At 37.9% G+C, this 20,962-nt stretch overlaps 2 protein-coding genes across 2 annotated transcripts in view; one reads left to right on the top strand and one right to left on the bottom strand.

The window, feature by feature from the left end:
• The window catches only part of LOC116334048 (obscurin-like protein 1), a 40,302-nt gene extending 33,106 nt beyond the window's left edge, over positions 1 to 7,196 (top strand). Inside the window, exons 23-24 of the mRNA XM_039600084.1 lie at positions 1,104 to 1,373; positions 3,865 to 7,196. Of these exons, the coding sequence (XP_039456018.1) occupies positions 1,104 to 1,373; positions 3,865 to 3,875 (281 nt within the window). The 3' untranslated portion in view covers positions 3,876 to 7,196. The remainder of the gene's footprint in view (positions 1 to 1,103; positions 1,374 to 3,864) is intronic.
• Positions 6,481 to 20,412, bottom strand: LOC116334072. The gene is made up of 7 exons (XM_039600083.1): positions 20,366 to 20,412; positions 16,790 to 19,520; positions 14,331 to 14,432; positions 11,677 to 11,733; positions 10,585 to 10,677; positions 10,102 to 10,287; positions 6,481 to 9,946 (listed from the first exon to the last, which is right to left on the bottom strand). Exons 2-7 carry the CDS (start codon positions 19,424 to 19,426, stop codon positions 9,815 to 9,817), a joined length of 3,207 nt encoding a protein of 1,068 aa, XP_039456017.1. The 5' UTR covers positions 19,427 to 19,520; positions 20,366 to 20,412; the 3' UTR covers positions 6,481 to 9,814.
• Between the last annotated feature and the right edge of the window lie 550 nt (positions 20,413 to 20,962).

Genomic DNA, 20,962 nt, shown 5'->3' with positions numbered 1-20,962 from the left:
AACATAATCTGATGTTAAAAATATCAGCCGGGCTCTTTGATGTAAGACATTGACTATTGTAATTTTAAAAAATCATCCATCCAGCCTCTTAACTGCTAATTAGTATGCAGGAGCAACACTGATAAAAAGATTGTTGAATATATTGTAGTTTGACATTCAGTGCTCTGGATGTTTGTGTTAGCCTCACTTTGGCTAGTGAACCTATAATATTGCCTTGGATACTGATGTTCAGAGTTGATTATAGAATAAAATCTTGAACAATTAAGATTATAGCTTGATTTTGACTGTGTGGCTGTAAAATCTGGTCACAGTTTTTCAGTCTTGAAAATTCTGTGTGGCTGTATTCTGTACTTATGAATTTATGAGAGCACTCAAATGCTGTAAAAAAAAAAAAAAAACTGTCAAAAAAATCATTTTTTTCAGCCTCCTCACTGTAGTTTCAGGGCCTGTGAAAAATTTATAGTTTTATTAAATAGACAGAAATTATTGGACATAAATGAGCTGATTCTCAGGGGATCTGGGGGGCCTTTGTTCATATTTGGTTGATTTTTCAATGTTTTTTCCTTCACAGTTTATTTTGGTGCACTGCTCTGTAATTAAATAATTTTTAAAAACAGTTTTCTTAATTGGGGTTTAATTACCATAGCATACATTTTATCATGCATTTTGGTTCATTAATGATCAGAAAACTAAGGGAAATACAATGTTTTTAAAATTACAATATAAATTAATATTATATATATATTCCAATATTAATATTATAATATATATAATATGTGTAAATATATATATATACACACATAGTGAGAGAGAGAGACCCTCTGTTGTTTTGTTTTTAACCAGTAGGTGTCAGCCTCCTCAAAGAGTTAACGGTCTACTTCCTACCTTGTGAAGTAAGATAGGGTGCCTTGGCCTATGACAGCTAGGATGAGCTCCAGCCTCTCTGTGACTCTGAATTGGATGAATTGGGGCTAAAAAACTGGAGTGATGGATGTTTTGCCTCCTTTGTTTTAACTTTTCTGCTCAGACCGAGACATCTTCTTAAAAATGTGTATTCATAGGTTAAAACAGTTAACCGTTCTCTCTCTCGTGCCCTTACCCAGCCCTGTCTTTATTGTTGGTCCGAGAGCTTAAAGATGTGGAAGTCATGGCTCCTGATGAGGCCTGCTTCGAATGTGAGGTCTCAGCTCCTGTCTTCAAATCCCCCGTGTGGACTCTGAATGGGGAGCCTTTGCAGTCGAGCTCTCGGGTACGCCTGGAGAAGATGGGCACAGTGCACAGGCTGACTCTCAGGCAGACCTCTCCGGAAATGAATGGCGTGGTAGAGTTCACGGCTGGGAAAACAAAGAGCAAAGCCCAGCTGCGGATAGTGAGTAAGTAGAATAATGGCAATTTTTAAGAGGCAGTATTTTAGTAGCTTTATTTGCATATTTGAAATGACTTTATATGATTCATAGAGGGCCGCAGCGTCATTCTCAAAATATGGCTACAGACATCCTTTAATATTATAGATTATTATTATGTGCTGTAAAAGTCATGCTCTAGCCGGTTAAACATGCAATTTAAAACCTGGTGGTGTAATTGACACCTGAACCACTAGATGGAGGTAATAACAAAGTCTCGAATTTGCCCCATTCGAATGCAAAGAAACAAAATATAGAAAGTGTAATGATGCGCAGTTGGAGGAGAAAATGATGTTTGAGTGTAATAGTAACATTATGTTTTCTTTGCCATGAAATGAAACTGCAGATTTGCAGGTGAACAAAACAAACTGCCCATGTGGCGTATTTAAAGTATGTTGCATGACTTGGCGTGGTATATACAGCACAAAGCAATAAAAACAGTAAATGTTTGGCGCCCAGGGTGCTGCGTTCTATTATCAATATAGGGTGTTTATGGTGGCAGTCCATCAACAGGCATGTAGGTCAAGCAAAATGGAGCACGCACCCGACGAAGCAGGAGTAGGTTAAACTATTTTTAGTTTTATTATGTCGCCTTTTAAATGAATGTGTGCTATGTTCAGGCAGTAAAACTGTCAGAAATTCACTCAGCTTTAAAAAGAGGGCAGATTGCAACATGAGCAGAACCCATGCATGAGTAGGAAAAGTCAAGGCAATTAAAACACTGGGGAGGTAAATGGATTTGCTCTGATTGTGTTATAATAAGTTAAATTTTGCTCACATGATAGCTGTGTCTACATTTGGGTCTTACAATATATGTGATTGCCTTCAGGTCTCGGACTTCAGAAATCATTAGAAATGTGTGGATTACTTTTGTAGAATGAAAGCTTAAATTGTTGGTATTATGGAAGGCAAAAAATTATTACTCTTTCACATGACATGTAGGTAGGTTTGGGGTGTTTTTTTGCAAACACTGCATAATTTCAGATCTCGTGTCTCTTAAAATCTTAAATAAAACGTATAAAAGAAGAATCAGTCTTATTTAGAAAAGTAATTTTTACCCAGGGGTAAAAGTATTCCCTTTGGGGTTTAATTATAAGTTTATGCCTTCAGGAAAAAGGCACAGAGTTCCAAACTTTAAGATAAATAGGTATGAATTATTGCATAAAGTAATAAATTGCAATAGGTGAAATTGTAAATGAGTGTTTATATATTATATTACATAATGTATTTCCTCGACATTCTGCCAAGGAAAAAAAAAAGGCTGATGTAGTCTAGTTTAATCTAATCTAATCAAAGAACGAAGCAGACTCAATAGAAGCTTGAACCATCGCAGTGAAAAGTGAGGAGTCTGAAACTGAGGGAAGTAGGCTAGCATGCTCTGTTTATCCTCCTGTTGACTAGGATGGGTATTATATTTTTTTTAAAATGCAGATCATTTTGTATTAAATAAGATTTGAAATTAGCTCTTAAGCTCTTAATCTTATCAAAGTATTCGTTGAGGTCTCAGAACAAGATCAAGGGAACAATGGTCATTTTTTCCCACACGCATTATCTTCGCGTTTCAATCCTAAGACTGCATCTTTCTTTTATATGCAATCTATGATCCACAGTTTTCTGCTCACACTGTGTTAGGGGTTACTTTAATCCTTGGTTTAGAATTACTGTTCTATGTAATGGTTATGCAATAGAAAAATAAAGCGGAAAAGAAAACATAAAAGGATGGTTGATATAGTTAGCATCAACTGTGAATAAAAAGGTTTATTAATTAAAAATATGCTAGCATGAAATTATCATCCAACAATATAGATAAATAAAGCTGAAACAGATTTGTCACTAAAGAGCTGGAAATTATTGGCTAAATCTAAGATTAACAATTCAAATTGTTGGCTAATGGTACACCAGACTGCTTGGTATGTGGAGAAGCTATGTTAAGAATAGCTAACAGTATCATTTAACTCCAGATTATCCTTAGTTTTATCTAACAGTCAACAAATGTGTTAGCTAAACATTAATACTTAAAAACTGGCCAATAAACGTGATGAACAGCATTTTTGGGGTGGTACCTAAGTAGTGCACACATGGTTGTGATGGTAAGCTAATAGTTAGCAATAAACAGTGGAGACAGTTTGCGAGTCATAGCTCGTAAATGGTAATCCGAATCTCAATGGTAAGAGTAAGAGTGGAAAGCTGAAAATAGTCCAGTTCCAGTATAAAATGACTTCATGGGAACTCATTTAAACATGAGAGGGGGTTCTCGAGTTCATCTGTCATGACAGTACTTTTGGGGTATCAGATAAAACCACTTACTGAAAGGGACCACTTCTTTGAAACAGGCGCTTGTCTAGAATGGTCAGAGTTATGTTTAATTATATTAAAAAATAAAATATGGCAAGCCTCGCTGAAACATCTGTAAGACTTTGTTGCTCTGGACTTCAGAGTAATTTTTTCCTCTGCTTCACAGGTGATCACTGAGTGAAATCCCTGCTCTGCAATCACCTTGATGTGGCTTAATTATTATACTGGTGGCTCAAAATGTACCACTGAAATTGCTTATATATTTAAATACAGTCTGTAAACGTGGCTTAAACAGGGTTGTGATGGATTTTCATGCAGTTCATTTAATCATGTCATCATTTTAATGACAACATTTGCCAGCATGTGAGAACATTTACAAAGAGTTTTTTGTTGTTATATAAAACTGCAGTTTCGTTGTAAATAATGTCCAATGTGAAAGTGGTTTGACTGGGTTAACTGGGTTATGAAAGCTTAAGATGAATGTGTATTTGTGCCAAATAAATTAGAATGAAATGAAATAAAAATCTGATTAAAATCCTCTAACTTAAAGTCTCTGGTTAGTTCCTTTAAGCATCATTAGTGTTAAAGTAACCCAACAACAGCAACTCGAAAGAGATTTGGAATATAATGTATGTAAAGCAAAAATTAAAACTCTCAATGTGTGTCTGTATACACACATTGGTAGGCCTTTTCCATTAGAAAACTAACATTATACATTAATTTTAGGTTCCCCTTATTTTATTACAGCATGTTTTTGTGTGGATGTTGTGGCAGAGACTTTTACTTTTGGTTTAGAAAACAGAAACACCAGAATGAAGTATGAGAACAGACTGCATATAAAAGATGGACTTACCCAACATGATGTAACCCACTGGCAGAGGTGGCAAAAGTACTCACATTCATCACTTAAGCAGAAGTACAGATACTTGTGTTAAAAATTCCCTGATGAAAGTTCAACTACTGATTCAGCTTCTTTACTTAAGTAAAAGTGAAAACATTACAGGCTCTGAAATGTACCCAAATATGAAAGCAAAAAGTAGCTTCTCCGGTGACATTTCTGCTAGCTATTTTGTGTAAAGCTAACAGAACTCCATTAATAATATAATAAAATAATATTAATGAAATAAGAGCATGTACCCAATGTACTCAGTTTGAAAATCTGCATGTAGAGCCTAAACAAAGAAAAACAAAGGGAATTAAAAAATAATAAAATACTTCCACACCTTAACAGTCATTTGTTAAAGTGGGATTTGGCAGGTGGATGAACCCTAGGATTGGTTGGAGTAGTGCACGGTACAGTGAATCATCAGCTTAAATTCATGGCTGTTACTCTGTTACACTGACCAAGCAGATCACGGCTGCTCTGCACTGTTCCAACATAGTCTATTACTTTCAACTTCACCACAGTCCTTTTACTAACCAGCATGGCCCTCGCTAAACTTTGAAATACACAAAGTTACTATACTTTAATGTCTTGTACAGGACATTTCACAAAAAGATAATTCAGGAAAACATCATGTATGAGATGGTACACGATGTATCCATGATATACATGATGGACATGTCCACGAATCCATCTCTGGGTGAGTTATCTGAAGCAGGTGTAGCTTTAGCTAGCAGACGCATTGAAGTCCAAAGTTTGTGCTTTTGCTGATATTTGTTGGAAATGCTGCTTTTTAAATTACCTGCCACTTAACAAAACCAAACATTGCTCCCCTTATGCCCGTTACTCTTCAGCACTTATGAACATCTGCACCATGAATGTCCACATTAACCCGTGACTGTGGGTTTCTGCTTATTTTGCCTTTTTCTCTCTTTATCTCTTTTTGCACAATAAGCATTGGTGATGGATTCTCCAATTTACTTGTTATGTAAACTGGCTTAATGTTTTAAAGCGTGCAGTAGGAAATAAGTAAGAAATAATGACTCCCCACACCTAAATAACGAGCCTGTTTTGAAAATGGAAGGAGTAGAAAATACATTAAATGTAAAAAGTCATCAGAAAAATAAATACTCAAAAGCACAAATACCTGAAAATTTGACTTAAGTACAGTAACAGTAATTGCATTTAGTCGTTTCCCGCCTCTGGAACTGGTCTGAAAAGTGAGAAGTCATTAGCCAATGAGAATACTGTGTTTTATCTTATATTTGAGCCATAACAACTATAATTTAGTACTGTATTCAATATGCTCTAAATCAAGCAGTTGATTCAGCCAATCAGGAAAATGTTGAGTCACATAGGAAGGAATTTGAGGACTTCTGAGGACACTTAAGACTTTTATAAATCCATAACTCTTTCTGCAATCAGAGTAGCCGCCGCGCGGTAAAACATTAAAAATACTTCTTCATACCTGAAAGTCCATTGAACGCCCATCTTTTATATGCAGTTTATGGGTATGACCAGTTGGTTTTTGTGTCAGCGCAATAAATGTTTCCATCATTGGTTCATTGTAAAGAAATTTTTTTTTTTTTTTTTTTTTTTTTAAAAGGTTTTCATGGAAACTTTGAATAAAGAGCTTTCTGTCTTGCAGCAAACGGCTTGTAATGTAAATATACTGGGCCAAAATGAAAGAAAGAAAAACATCTGATCACCTTGACTGATGATCAGGGCATGCTTGATTTACCAAATGGTTTTATCGTGTGGGTATTACGTTTGTCGAGTGGAGAACGATTGCCGTTTTCATATCAAACCTGTTCCATATTCCATTTTTTCCTTTCGACTTGATCTTATATGTTGTGTTGAGTGTGAGGAATGTGAAGTCAAGTACTGTAGTGAAATATGACCGTTTCAATAAAACATGCTTTATTGATGGAAGTTGAAAGTATCTCGTCTTTTTTCCCCAGTGTTGACTGTTATTAGCTGCAGTTGAAGGAACGCGCTCATTTAAACCAGCTTCTTTACTTGAGACGAGTCATCTTGTTGCATATGTTCCAAAAGATAAATGAATACTTCAAGACCGATTATGGTTTTTCTTTTGTTTAAAGTAAAACTAATAGAGATAAACTAATGCAATCACTCTGAAATCCTCACACACAAATACAAAATCGGGATTTGAGCACATGCGGCAAATTCCCCTCAAATCAAACTGAATATACAGATCGATAAGGTCGTACACGCCACATTCAAGTTTACTGACAGTAGGCATCAAAGTCAAATCAAACTTTTCCAAGACAGCATCAAATATTACATTACTGATGGCCAACACAAGTGATAACTCAGAAAAACATTAAAACTAGATGACAATAAAATCCTGATAAACGTATATACAAAAAAAAAAACAACCCCCCCCCCCACAAAACAAAAATAGCCTCACTCACTTTTGCTGTTGTACACGTGTGTGTGTGAACTTCAGTCAGTGTGGTGTAAATCAGCTTCTTAATGCTACTCCAGAGCTAAACAGTGGGTGACAAATTAAAGGAAAAACCTGAACCCTGGACTCTTGCTGTGGCTCTTGTACCTCTGGCAGAGTTTGGGCACCTTACTCCATTAAAAGGGGAAAAAAAAAAAAAAAAACATTTCAAAGCTATTATTCTATAAAAGTGATCCTCTGAATAACACATTTTTAAACTGTTGGTTTCTTCCATACTGAAAATATATAAATCATACTTTGGACTTTGCAGTCATAACATCTTAACCCAAGTGAATAACTAAGGGAGATTTGGGGCTGGCATGTTTGACAACTCTCTCCATAACAACAACAAAACACCAAATGAGGTAATATCATTTAGCAGAGTGTTATCCTATCCACTAGAGTTGAAGGAACTAATTAAATTGATGGTGAAGTCGTTCTTACTGAGAAACCTGACACTGGTTTTTCCTTTGTCACCCATCTGCATATACAGTACAACAAAGCCTGACTAAGCTTTACAAGCCTTACAGGTTGAAATTGCAAAATAAAAGAACCTGGTGTTGGTGCCTGGAACTGCATAACCATAAACTGTATATAAAAGATGGATGTAGCTCTCATGACATCACCCATTGTTTTGTAAAGTCCCATGCGTCGAGAGAGAAATAAAAAAAATGCAAGTTTGAGGAATTTCTGCTTCACTTTTAGACCCTAAAGCTGCACCCATCTGTTATATACAGTCTGAAACATCTTCTAAAATGATTTTCACATATTCCACTAGGATTTAGTAACGGAATAAAAACTACACTGCTCAAAGAAATTAGGGGAACACTTACTTTGCATTTGAAAAATAAAATGTTATTTTAAAATCAGGTGAGTCACGTGAAACCAGAATCATCAGCACTATGAGACCTTTAAATAAAGTTAGTTAATAAAAATATTTCTGGCCACCAGTGCTACCCCTCAGCCTCCTAGCCGAAGCATCCATGGTATCAATCTGAAAATCCTAGGTGACTTTCTAATGAACGAAGAAGAATTCTTGGGTTTCTGTGTTTACAAGGACACAAAAGGGGTCCATGCTCTCCAGTGCCCACCTGCTCGACAGACTGAGGACATTACTCCTTAAAATGGAGATCATAGGCAATCCAACTCATGCTCCTGGTGAGATGGTCTACAGTGTGCTGGATGATCTTTTCCTAGATTTGGATCACGTCATCGAGTTCCTGAAGAGTCTGTGGTGATAGGTCACAGCATCAGATGTACGACAATTTCTCAGCTGGAGTCATCTTCTGGTGAATGTGAGATCCACTCCATGGCTACATGAGGCCAGCCATTGTCTTTCACTGCACCTACATAACATCTGAGAGTGGCTCTGAGAACTTTATCCTTAACAATGATCAAGGTACGGTTCAAGAACACATGGAGGTCTGTGTGACCCTCCATGGAAGCGCCTCCCTAGATCATCACTAAACCACTGCCACACCAGCCATCCTGGCTGATGCTCACCACAGTATCAGACTCTGTCACATCTTAAAAACGTGCTCAGTGTCAACTGCTGTCATCTGTGAAGAGAATGTGGTGCCAGTGGTGGACCTCCCAAGTTTAGAGGCCATTTTGGCAATGCTCTTCCTGTTCCTTCTTGCAGAAGAAGACGATACCGGCCCTTTTGCTAAGTCGCATAATCAGCATAATCCAGCTCTCCTTGTGTAAAGAACCATCTCTTGATATCGCCTCCACACTATTGAGACTGCGTTGGCAGACATAGCAAAGATTCTTGTATTAGCATCTACGGATGCTGGAGCATTCTGGAGAAGCTGGACTACCTGTGCAACCTGAATGAGCTGCTCTCATGCTACCAGTAATGACAAGAACAGTAACAAAAAGCAAAACTAAAGAAAAATGCTCACTTTTTGTCGGTTGTCTTGTTGTCATCTCTCCAGTGTAGCTGTCGCAGCTTTGATTTAAGTAGGTGCAATGGATTTATTGGCTCCTGCTTCCTTACCAGATGGACTGTGATGAGCATTCCCTTAATTTTCTGGAGCAGTGTATATTCACTAACAGCAGACTAATGGGTATTTTTTTTCTATTGCAAAAAAAGATGAAGAAAGAAAAACGTCTTTTACACGTAAAAGCAAGTGCTACATTAAACAGTATATTCTATTCAAAGCTTTTCAAAGACATACAGTAAAATATACAACATTTAGAAAACATCAAAATAAGCAATACAAGATGAATTTTTTTTGTATATATATATATATATATATATTAGCTCAGCGGGATTTGAGCTACAGTCTTCAGTGATGTGTTATTTGCTGTGTGAAAACTTCAAATGCTTTTGCTTCACTGACATTAAAATGACTCATAGGGGTGAATTCGTAGAACGACGCTGAACAACTGTTCGCACAATCTAGCTTTACAGCAAACTTACAAAGGTCAGTGCTGTCACAAAACGACAACAACAACACGCTAGCTGCACTGCAAAAGACATCTCCAGAAGTCATTTAATCACATCTTGGACTTCACAAAAAAGAAAAACAGATCTGTCACAGCGTTCAGGTCAACGGCCTGTACAGCAGCACTCAACCCAGCTGGAAGGCTGCTGTCACTTTGTATGCAGTATTGCTGTGAGTATCTTAGATTAAATGACAGCCCTTTATTGCAGTGTGGTCCTTGTATTGGGAAGCACTGTGGAGCCTTCTGCCCACCGGCCTCCGTGGCCCCCGGATGACAGCCGCTGGTGCTCATCTTCATCCTAGTATCCCGCCTCTGTTAACTCTGTGAAGTACTCTGATGTCTGAGAATGTCATAGATGTCGTCCACCTTGCTTAGTCTCTCAAAGAACGGGATAAGATCGAGGAGCTCAGTGTCTGACATGTCATTAAACCAGGATGCTACAGGAACCTGGAGGTGTGGACAAAAGTAGCAGATGGTGGGATTAGAAATTCTTTTAGATAGTCCACTACTACCCCCGCCCCAAAAACTCAGATGGAAATGTAAGATTTTTCTGTGAATAACAGTGTTTGAGTGTGTTGCACAAAGAAATCTAAATGACCTACTGCATTTTCGGGGTGGAAGATGTAGGAGGCTGGGGAGTTGTCTAAGATGATAACCTTGTTGAGGTCTCTTCCTAAACGGCTCAGGTCTTTTACGTAGTTTCCTTTGTGGAAGACACAAGCTTCCCGGAAAAGACGGCTCCGGAAGGCCCCCCATTTATCCAACAGGTCTGACACAGGATCGGCATACTATAGAAGCAATACCAAAACAAAACTGGATTTGCCATCTCGTAACTTTATCCTCCAAGTGGTTTAATGCAAGTCCATGAGATAACTACAAGGTTATTATAGCAGTCTGAAACTAAACTTACAAAAATATGAATTTAACAAAAAAAGAATAATAAAAGAGGTTAGAGGTTAAAATTTGCACATTCGCCTAACCAATATCACAAGTTTCTTATGCCGTCTGTAGATCACTCACAAAATGAGTCTTTTCCTCCAGTAATCCTAAGTGTAATGTTTTGGTCATAAAGGATGACGACATACCTTTGACAAGCTTGCGGTGAACAGAACACACTCAAACATTTCTCCCATCCTCTTTAGGAATTCATCAACGTGGGGTCTCTTTAACACGTACACCTGAGTGCAGGAGAAAAATAAATAAATGCAGAATCGGTGCTGCTACTAGAGACAGATTCTGACCACAAAAAGCTCAAAGGACAACACATGTAAATAACCACTGTAGTTCAGATCTAGTGTGTTAGTAAAATCTTGGGGGGGAAAAAAAGTCTACCCCTCCTTGAACCTGGCTGTGTTGGATATCACTTCCTCTTAAAAGGGAGTTCCTCCTCCCCACTGTCACCATGTGATCTCACATAGTGAATAGTCTGATCGTGGTTCTTGCTTTACCTTACAACATAAAGATTCTTAAAACAACTGCTGTAAATAAACTGAAGTGAATATAAAAACAGCAACTAAACATGTCAGTTCTCTTTTTAGCAAAAATATCCCTTAATGAAAAGTGATGTCTACAGCTACATATGCCATTATTGGCATTACATAAAGAAGAAATAATATGTGCAATAAAACATAGCAGAAGCACCTTAATAAAACTCTATATCTACCTCCACTGAGATGCTGGTGGCCTTGTTTCTGAACCAAGTCATCCCGAATAGGCTTTCCCCACTTTAACAAGCCTATCCTGGATTACTTGAAACAGACCCAGGCCTTTTGAAAGCTCTTCTTTCTTCTGGCCAAGCTCAACAGACCGCAGTTGCCATTTAAAGCCGGTAGGGGAAAGGTAATGCCATCCCAGTGAGCCCCGTACATAATATGCACAGCATACTGAGATTAATGGCTGTGTTTTCTGAGAAGCCTGCCAAGCTTCCTTCATTTCGTCAGGCCACTGAAATAGGCACCTGCTGCTTGGAGCCATCAACAGAGAGGGCTACAGCTCTGTCAGGCTGCGTGTGCACTGCTTCGCGTGCAAACTGAAGCAAGGATAAACGTCTGTGTTTGATGTTTACAACAGTGATGGTGAGTGCATGGAAAAAAAAAAATTCTCAGAGCTTTAGGGTCCCCTGTAATGTCAAATTTACTATAGCAGCAAATAGTAACTTCAGCAGATAAAGTTCCTACCTGATGAACTGTTCCATCAATTTCCACTGGAATGATAAAATCTGCATTGTTCACTGGCTGTTTGAAACAAAAGCAAAAAAAACTTTAACTTATAATATCCAAAGAACTCTTTGAAACAGAGAAAAGAATGACAGCAACAAATTGAGCAAAAATGTCGTGCCAGCCGCCTCTGAGCAGTACAAACACTGAATAAACGGATTCTTCTCCCATCGATTACTGAAACATAGGCACTACAGAAAGTGAGAAGGCTGCTTCTCAGATATCAGCATCATTGCAAGTGTACTCCATATAAGGTATAACACCATGGCCTAAATTGGTATACTATGAGGTAATGCAAGTAAGACAGATTGAGTATATCCAGAAGCTGTTAGTATGCATTCACGTGCACGGGATTTTTCTATTTCCTGCAGCAGCAAATAGTGCAAATGATTTTGATTATGTATTCTAATGGCAGACAAAGTTAATAAAACATTGTCGTTATTCTCAAGGAAATTCCACCAGCAATAGCAGCAGCTCCAACTCCATCCTCTTTTAGATCTGCTCTCCATCAGTTTACAGCGAGCAGGCTGTGTGAGCTAACCAGAACACTTCAACAACTTCCAAGCATTTCACCACCCCAGTATAGACAACACTGGTTTGTTTCTCACCTTCAGTGGTAAACAGTTAGGGTGATTATACTGCAATGCCTTTTTTTTTTTTAAACTTGATACTTTATATCTACCTCTATATTACATTGATTTAATTTGCATTATTATGTTCTTTTGTGGCTCGAACTGTGTAGTAACACTTTGCATACAAATTCTTATGCATTTGACTAAACATCCATACATTTCTTTTATACGTTATTATTTTCTTTCATGTTTGATGTAACTGTTTGACCATTTAATGGTAAGATTTTCTAAACCACAGTAGAGAAGGCCACTGAGATTTCTTCCAGATCAATCACTGTGCACCCAAAGCTAATTTCATTTCATTATTATATTAATTTTAGCAGCTTTTTGTCAAAAAACCCCACTCTTCCTTTCAAATATAAGGAACTCTTAAAGCAGTTCATGTGTCAAAGTAACAGCGACTTTTACACTCCGCGTTGTGTTAAACATGGAGCTCAGAGGAGGTCTGACCCCGTTTAGCCGACACTAATATCCGGTGACATCTTTCAGGACAGGCTGTGACCGCAGAAGGACTAAACAGCACGCGGCATTCATTACATAATTTGTCGTGATACAGGAGCCTCGACTTCTGGCATTGATTACTTTGTTCACTGAATGCTACCATACAAGGTATCAAACAGACCGAAAGAAGCTGCATGATACTTCATTAAAAACACGCAATACAGTATATCAACACTCATGAATGCAGTAACACAGTTTCACAAAATAGTTTATGTAAATATGAATTTTATGTAGCTGTTCTATAGAAGACAGATTTACTTTTCTGTCTATAAAATCTAATATTCATTTCCTAAGATCTTGGGGTTTTATGTTGAAGGCTGGATCTGGATTGTGAAAAATATAAAATATGTTCTGTCTCTCCTAAATTTGTACCAATCATGTGTCTCCTTTGTATGTTTTTTTTTTTCTTGGCAAGACCAATTGCTTTAATATGGAAGCCTAATAGAAATAAGAGCAAGAGGGTCCATGTGAACCAAGGCCAAGAATGTAAGAAGGTCTACAGAATCATTGTAATCCAAATAAAGTAAAGTAATGAGTAAAAGGAGTAATTTAAAAAAAAAAAAACATTTGCTGTGAAGACTATTCCAATACATCTTTAAAGGGCTGTATTTTATATTGTATACTCTAGTGCAGGGGTGGGCAATCTCAGTCCACGAGGGCCGGTGTCCCTGCAGGTTTTAGATGTGTCCTCGAACCATCACAGCTGATTTAAATGGCTAAATTAGCTCCTCAACATGTCCTGAAGTTCTCCAGAGGCCTGGTAACGAACTAATCATGTGATTCAGGTGTGTTGACCCAAGGTGAGATCTAAAACCTGCAGGGACACCCTCGTGGACTGAGATTGCCCACCCCTGCTCTAGTGTATATGCATTTTGACTCTCTCTTTATATAAGCCTATATCCATTTAAAATTTTCTCAGAACAGTGAAGACACATGAATAGGATGTTAGCATTCAAACCATCAGCAGATAAAAATGAAATAAAAATGAACCTATGATTGAAGCAATTTCTACAGACAGAGATAGCAGCGTTCACATACATACATACATACACACACACACACACACACACACACACACACACACACACACACACACACACACATACACATACACATACACACCCACACCCACACATTAGAAAGAGTCAGCAATCATGTGTCTCAAGTTACAAATCCAACAGCGTAAACTCAAGTTGGCATGTTGATGTTTTATGTGTTGTTGTTGTTTTATGGACTAAATTAACTTTTTACTTTAACAGCATCTCCACATTAACAGTGACTATTATAAATACATATCCTATAAACAATGACTTTAAAGTAGCTGTGTGGACAAGAATCTTGGTTTTTTTTTAATTTCTTTATAGTTTCTGAATATCTTTGATTAGTATAGATATGAAAACTTTTGTGAGTGGTTGATTATTTTCCCACTGAAGCATGGAGTATACAGTATACGAAATTATGAGATAACAGTCACAGGCTTACCTTAAATGAACTATGCACTAGTGTTTCGTCCAAATCAATGACCACACAGATTTTCCCTTCATCATTTGATTCTATCTGTGGGAGCAGTGGTTCTCCTGGCAGCTGAAGAAGAGCACACAGTTTAGACCTAAGCTGTGTGAGGCAAAAACATTTTTGAAGTGAAGTTTCAAATACAACATACGCAAGAAATACGGTCTCATCATTTCAATATGCTGGGAAAGTCATTTGGATTATTATGAGTGTGTGCTTGTGTTTCTAGTCACTTAAGTGCTTTAACAGTGTTGTGTTGTTTCAGTAAGAGGTTAGGGGGAACCTGGGATGGTACAGCTGCTACTGTGCTGACGGAACATTTAGATATCGCTATAGTGTGTCTCATCCGTCAACGTGCGGTCAGTGATTAGAGTTCGTTAATGTGATTCGGCTTCTAAAAACAAGTTGGTATGACCAAACAGGTTGTTGGGAACACTGATGGATGTGTTGTCCATCAGTGAGCTGCCACGTGAGCCTAATGGCAGAGCTGGAATTTGACACAGATACCACACAATATCCCAAGTCTCAGTTCTGTGTGTTCACTGCCATGGTTGGCATCAGAACAATCAAAAGAAAAAAATAAAATAAAAATGTTAATTAAGATAAGATTAAGATAGCAAAAGAAGGTAATATTATGCACCAAAAATACTGCAATAATATAAACATGCATTCAATAATGTGCAAAGAAAAGAAATTACTATTATTTTAATTTAACATATAGGTTCTCCTCCTTATTTAATTTCTTGTTAAATAAATGTTTTGATTGTACAAATAAATCAATCAATCTTTATTTTGTATTTATGGCCTTATTTTCTCCCACAAACCTTTGAGTTAACATGATAAAAGGGCTAAAGGCTTTTTTTTTCTTTTTTTTATACTTTTTAAGGCAACGTTTTCTGTTGACCACATCCGCAGCAAGACTCATCAGTGTGAAAATGCAAATTAGTTAACAATGTCAAAAATCACTGTTTATGTAATTATTTAGAGGATAAAAAGGCAAATAAATCAAATTAAAGTAATATTTTATCACATATTTAAACCTGATCTATTGCTCTTTTCTTTATTTTATGTTTTTAATGGTCACTTCTGTTACACACCTACTCTTCAATCACAGGAATTTATTTGGTGATGCAGAAAATGTATAAATTGTATAAATGTTGTTTTACTCGATTCTGCTGCCAAGTTTCTTTTAAGCAACTGGAATTGGAGCTACTACAGCACAGAACACAAACCAAGAATTCCTGTTCAGTCGTTCAGTACCTTAAAACTGGACAGCAGCACTGAGCAGCACTAAGCTTTAAAATTATTAAGGTTTATTTTATTTTAACACTTTTTACAAATACTAAATAGAGCTACTGAATTACAATACTGATGATCTTCAGCATTGATCTCTTATCTTATTTGTAATTATGTTGCATTTGAAGATTATATTTTTTGTGTTCTTTAAAGATCTCATCAGATAACATCTGGAGTAGGCGGCACTCACAGGAATCATTTTGCACAGAAGTATTCATATGACGTGTTAAATACCCCCTTTGTACATGAGTGCACACACAGCCTGAAGCCCAGCTAAACAGAGAAATTTGTTAATCACTGTTATGATAACCGTTACCTCCACAGGGGTTTTTTAGATTTTATTGAGTCAGCTAGTGTAAGGAAGCTTGCCTGTGTTAAGTTTCGTGTGTGTGTGTGTGTGTGTGTGTGTGTGTGTGTGTGTGTGTGTGTGTGTGTGTGTGTGTGTATGTATATATATATATATATATATATATATATATATATACACACACACACACACACACATTCATTTATTTATGTAGCGCATTGGTTTTATATATTGACTGATATTTTTTATGTGTTCTTTTTAAAAAATTATGTTTTTTTTCATCTGTTACTTATTTATAACTCCTTACCAAGATAATATGACAATTCTGTTTAAAAAAAATAAATCTTATATTATTTCACTGTCACAACAAGTCAAGCAGAGAGTAAACCATTACTCTGCCTGACTTACTGTAGATCATCTGGTTGTTTATGGTCTTCCAATCACGTGCTGCCAGCAGGGAAGTTACAGAGTACCCTTTGGTATACAAAATATACAACATTAACACTCATAACATGGTTTAAGGTGTTCCTTTTGTCTCTTCTGTACTTAAATTTTTTTTTATTTTATAAATTCAGACACCGTTGTATGTGCCTGACGTTTAATCCCTGCTGATACTTTGGTCGGGCTATAATTTTGTTATACATGATAATATTTACAAATTTGGAAACTTGTACCCATTGCTGCTTTACTATATTTCAAATTTATTTCCAATTAGTTTTTACTTTAAAGATAAATTTTTTTATATGTTTGTTCTGTTTAATGTAATTTTACAAAACAAATGTCTCAAATTTGGGATAAATAAAGTATTTATCATCTTATCTTATACCTCCTCAGTTGGTGTGATGCAGTAATCACATTCACAAGTCTCACAGGACTCATCGTCACTCTGATCCTCGTCTGACTCTCTGCTTTGTTCAGAATCATTGTTATCTTCAGTCTTCTTAACCACCATGTCTCTTTCCTCAACACTGTGAATAATTCCTATAGGGGGTCCAGTTTCTTTTGAAATCTCATTTAACACACACTCCTCTTCAACAGCTGAGCTGTACATGTCAATAACTTCATTAATTCCAAATGTGTCTGACACACACTCCTCTGGGCACACCCCAGTGGCCACCAGCTCTTTCAGAGATATCAGGGCATCAGGACTCTGACTCCTAGAAGCATTCTCATCATTAGTTATTTGATCATGAGAGTTTCTTTCTAAAATAAATCCATTCAGGGCTTGTTTAAAAGATGACTGAATGCTTTTAATCTGATAAACATAGTATTCCTCAACACCTGGCTCACAAAGCTGTCTATTTTCATCATTATCTATAAGTGACCAGTACGGTTCTTTTTCTGAGCATGTAATAAATACATCGTCTTCAGGCTCAGGCTTGGCTTTGTCATCCTCCGTGTAATCAGTGATGCTCGCAGTCTCATCGGTTGCAGAAGGTTTGGGTTCACAATTCTGAGTACTGCACAAAAAATCTTCATAAGCATCACCTTCAACAGAAATTTCCTTGGCTAATGGTGCAAACATGCTCTCCTCGGGACCAGTAGATGGGGGAACTTCAGCTTCTACAGAAACGTGGTCATCAGAGGCACACGCTTCTTCATCAATAGGGGCTTTATCGTCCTCTGCTTCCTCATCATTTTCTGCATAAACGACACCGTTCTCCATTTCGCTTTCCTCATCCTCTTCAAAACTTGATTCTGATTTTGCGATGAGCCAATCCTCAGACTGAGTCTCTAAGTCACAAGAACCATCACTCTGGTCCACATCCGCTTCCTCATAAGTATCTTCAGATGCATTTTCAGAGCAAGTATCTGTGTCTTTTACATTAGTTTCCCTGTTAATATCTTCAAACTGATATAAAGTATTGGCTTTATGTTTCTTTGCCTCTTCTTCCAGATACAGGTGGTCATGGATATCTCCGCCATCGAAACAGGAGATGTAGTGCTGCTTTTGTGTAAATATGTGTCCGTAATAGTCCACTTTGTCAAACAAATCAAAGTAATCCTCAACAATGACATCAACGGTTTTCGATTTATTCTCATCACTTGGCTGCATTTCATCATCTTCAAAAGATTCCCACTCTGTCTGCTCGTCGCTGGAATCTTCCTGAGGTCCTTTGTCAGATTCCTCAGATGAATCAGAGAAGGGATCAGATGGAATACTGCCTTCAGGACAAGTCTTAAAGGATTTGGTTTCCACAGAGGAGCAATCTGAGGAACCATCTTCTTCACCGCTGGACTCTGATTTATACTGTTCTGAAGTGGAATATTGCTGAGCTGGTTCTTGGCTTACTTCGTAGTCATCATTTCCACACGGCTCACCAGATTCCGTGGGCACCTCTGTCGTAAGAGCTTGTTGAAAGTCTTCTTTGGTGTACTCGTGCGTCTCCCAGAGATCAGTTGCAAAGGCAACATTTTCAGTGTCATCAAAGTAAACCTGTACAGGTGTGTCTTCTGGGGAACTGTGAGATTCTTCATCACTGAACTCTGTTTCATTTTGTTTGGATTCATAACTCAAATCATCTTCAAAATCGCCATCACCATCATCATCATCATAATAATTGTCTTCCTCTGCTTCTTCATCATCTTCATCATTTGTAAATTCAGTTTCATCTGACATTTCGCCGTACTCGCAGACTTCAGGATTACAGTTGAGTGAGTCCACCGCTTCACATTGCTGAAAGTTCTCTGTTGAGGCGTCTGGCCCGGACTCAAAGCCGTCACTCTGCTGTTGTGACGGCTCATATTGTTGTAGAGCCTCGGGGTGGTCTGTGCATTCAAGGTTGAAATCGCACCTTTCACAAAGGCTCACACTGCCACAGTTTACTTCCAATTCATCAGCGTCGAGGTCAGAAATGTCCAACTGCTGATCGGAGGGCTTACATTTCTGAAATAATTGGGGGTGTTCTGCGCACTGTTCACAGCAAGCACTACATTCAGAAGCTGAGCTATGATTACCACAGTGTTCAGAGGACTTAAAACACTCACAGTGTTGAGTACATTCATCACATGGTTGGCTTAACTCTGAAGTCTCGCACTTCTCAAGGATCTGGTCGGATTCAAAAAATCCATTGCTCTCTGAATATTGCTCAAAGCTGTCAGCGTGTCCATTAAAGTATGTGCAGGATTCAAGCTCATCCGAGTTCAGGTTGCATTGTTCCAAACAAGGAATAGATGGGTCCATTTCTTCGCTGACAGCCTGCTCAGTATATTCCTGAAGGAGGACCTTTACTCCTAGTTCAGCACTTCCCTTTGTTGGGCCAGTGAGATCTGCAGCTTCTGTTAATTTGGGGACCTGGCACTGCTCAGCAAACATGGCTTCAGTGGATGGTTCCCCTTCTCTAGAGCCTTTGTTTTGCTCAGAGTTTTCCAAATACATCACGAAAGTATTTATCAGACTTTGTCCAAAGCTTTTACTCCATGCATTTGTTCCTGTAGAGACCAACTCCCAAATGACTGGCATCCAACTGTAAAGTCCATTCAGAGTGAAGAGTCACAGAGCTGGTGGGGGGAGTAGCAGTCTGCCCGAGAGAGTAACAGCAACAGGAGCAGCATGCCTGATGACATGACAGGTTGTCACAACCAAAACTGAGACTGAGCACTTGACTCGACCCTCCCTTTGCCAGAGACCAAGAAATTTATTTTGGGGACTTGGAAAGACGTGACAAATAACTTGTGGAATATCAAATCTCAATAAAAGGCTGAACTAAGGCATAAATATGAAACTGACACTTGAGAACGTCTTGACCACTTGATCTGGAGACCGTAGCAGCCAAAAGTGATGTTTTCAAAGGATACACTAAGTTTAACCATAATTAGTATTGTCAGTTGTCCAAAAACACAAGAAGAAAAAACTGAATAAAGAATTACATCAAGCCCTCACATTCCAGTCATTTTTATATTTTGTCATCACATGTGTTCACACAAGTTTCTGTTTATGAATTTATAATCTAACATTATATTAGTGTGGTTCTTTATATGTACCTACCTTCATACATAATAATAAGAAGAAGAACAACTCATACTGTACTCTCTACTAGAATTCCCCTCTACTATAAAGGGTAAAAACAGCTACGGTAACATGTGTTGTTCAATGGCATCTTCCAAGAAAGCATTGCAAAGCAGCATTCATTTCTGCAACATTTACGCCATTTCCGGCTTTCCTACAAGTCCATGATTGATGTCTGAACATGGAGTACTTTTTCACCAAGCCCAAGAGAGATGCTCTTGTAAACATGAAAGCCAAGAAACCAATATGGAAGCCAAGAAAACATGTGTTTCGGGCATCCAACAGTTGCCAATCATGCTGCCCACATGCTGTTCAAAGATGATCAAGAGGGAGGGTGAGAGAAAGTTGATATCTCAGGGAAGAGCAGGGGAGGGGGCTAAAAGATGCACTTACTTTTGTCCTATTTTCTTCTAGCGAGAGAGGGGCGTTGATTTTTACTGGAGGTGGTTTGGCATCTTTGTTACACAGACAACTGAAGAGACAGTGAAGAAAACCTCTGCTGTAAGACTTCTTTGAGCTGGAAACAGCAACAGAACCTGGTTCATAGGGAGACAGAGAGAAGACAGCATTCATACTGTACTCATGCGATAGCACTAAATCAGTTGTACTAGATTAGTTTTACTGCAAACTCTCTGTATAACTATGTAAGTAAATGTAATGTGTACTACTGTGATTAATGCATTCTGGACCTAATTAATGCCATGGTGTCAGCATTGGCGCCTCCGCTCGTTCGACTTATCCAATCTGTGCATTGCTCCTACCGTGCTGTCACTACATTTTATCCCCAAAATAGTCCGGTGAAGACATCTGGGTCCAGTCGGAGCTCCAGTGTCTGATTTGTTATGTTGAATACCAAGAACTGTCTTGTACACAGGCATTATTAGCTAGTTGTTTATTAACCTGGCTGATAAATGTATCAAACTGAACTTTCATGGCTGATTTTACAATCCAAACTAATCTTAGAAATGAATAATAAATGTGGTTTATGCT

Source organism: Oreochromis aureus, linkage group 16 (genome assembly GCF_013358895.1).
Source record: "Oreochromis aureus strain Israel breed Guangdong linkage group 16, ZZ_aureus, whole genome shotgun sequence".
Taxonomy (NCBI): domain Eukaryota; kingdom Metazoa; phylum Chordata; class Actinopteri; order Cichliformes; family Cichlidae; genus Oreochromis; species Oreochromis aureus.
The sequence above is the reverse complement of the archived record's forward strand: the minus strand, read 5'-3'. Positions and strand labels throughout refer to the sequence as shown.

Coding starts and splice junctions, on each gene's coding strand:
- LOC116334072 (XM_039600083.1), bottom strand. CDS start 19,426: ATGCCAGTCATTTGGGAGTTGGTCTCTACAGGAACAAATGCATGGAGT. Junction 14,433..16,789: donor GCATCACACCAACTGAGGAG/GTATAAGATAAG, acceptor GCTCTTCTTCAG/CTGCCAGGAGAACCACTGCT. Junction 11,734..14,330: donor TAGTGCATAGTTCATTTAAG/GTAAGCCTGTGA, acceptor TGTTTCAAACAG/CCAGTGAACAATGCAGATTT.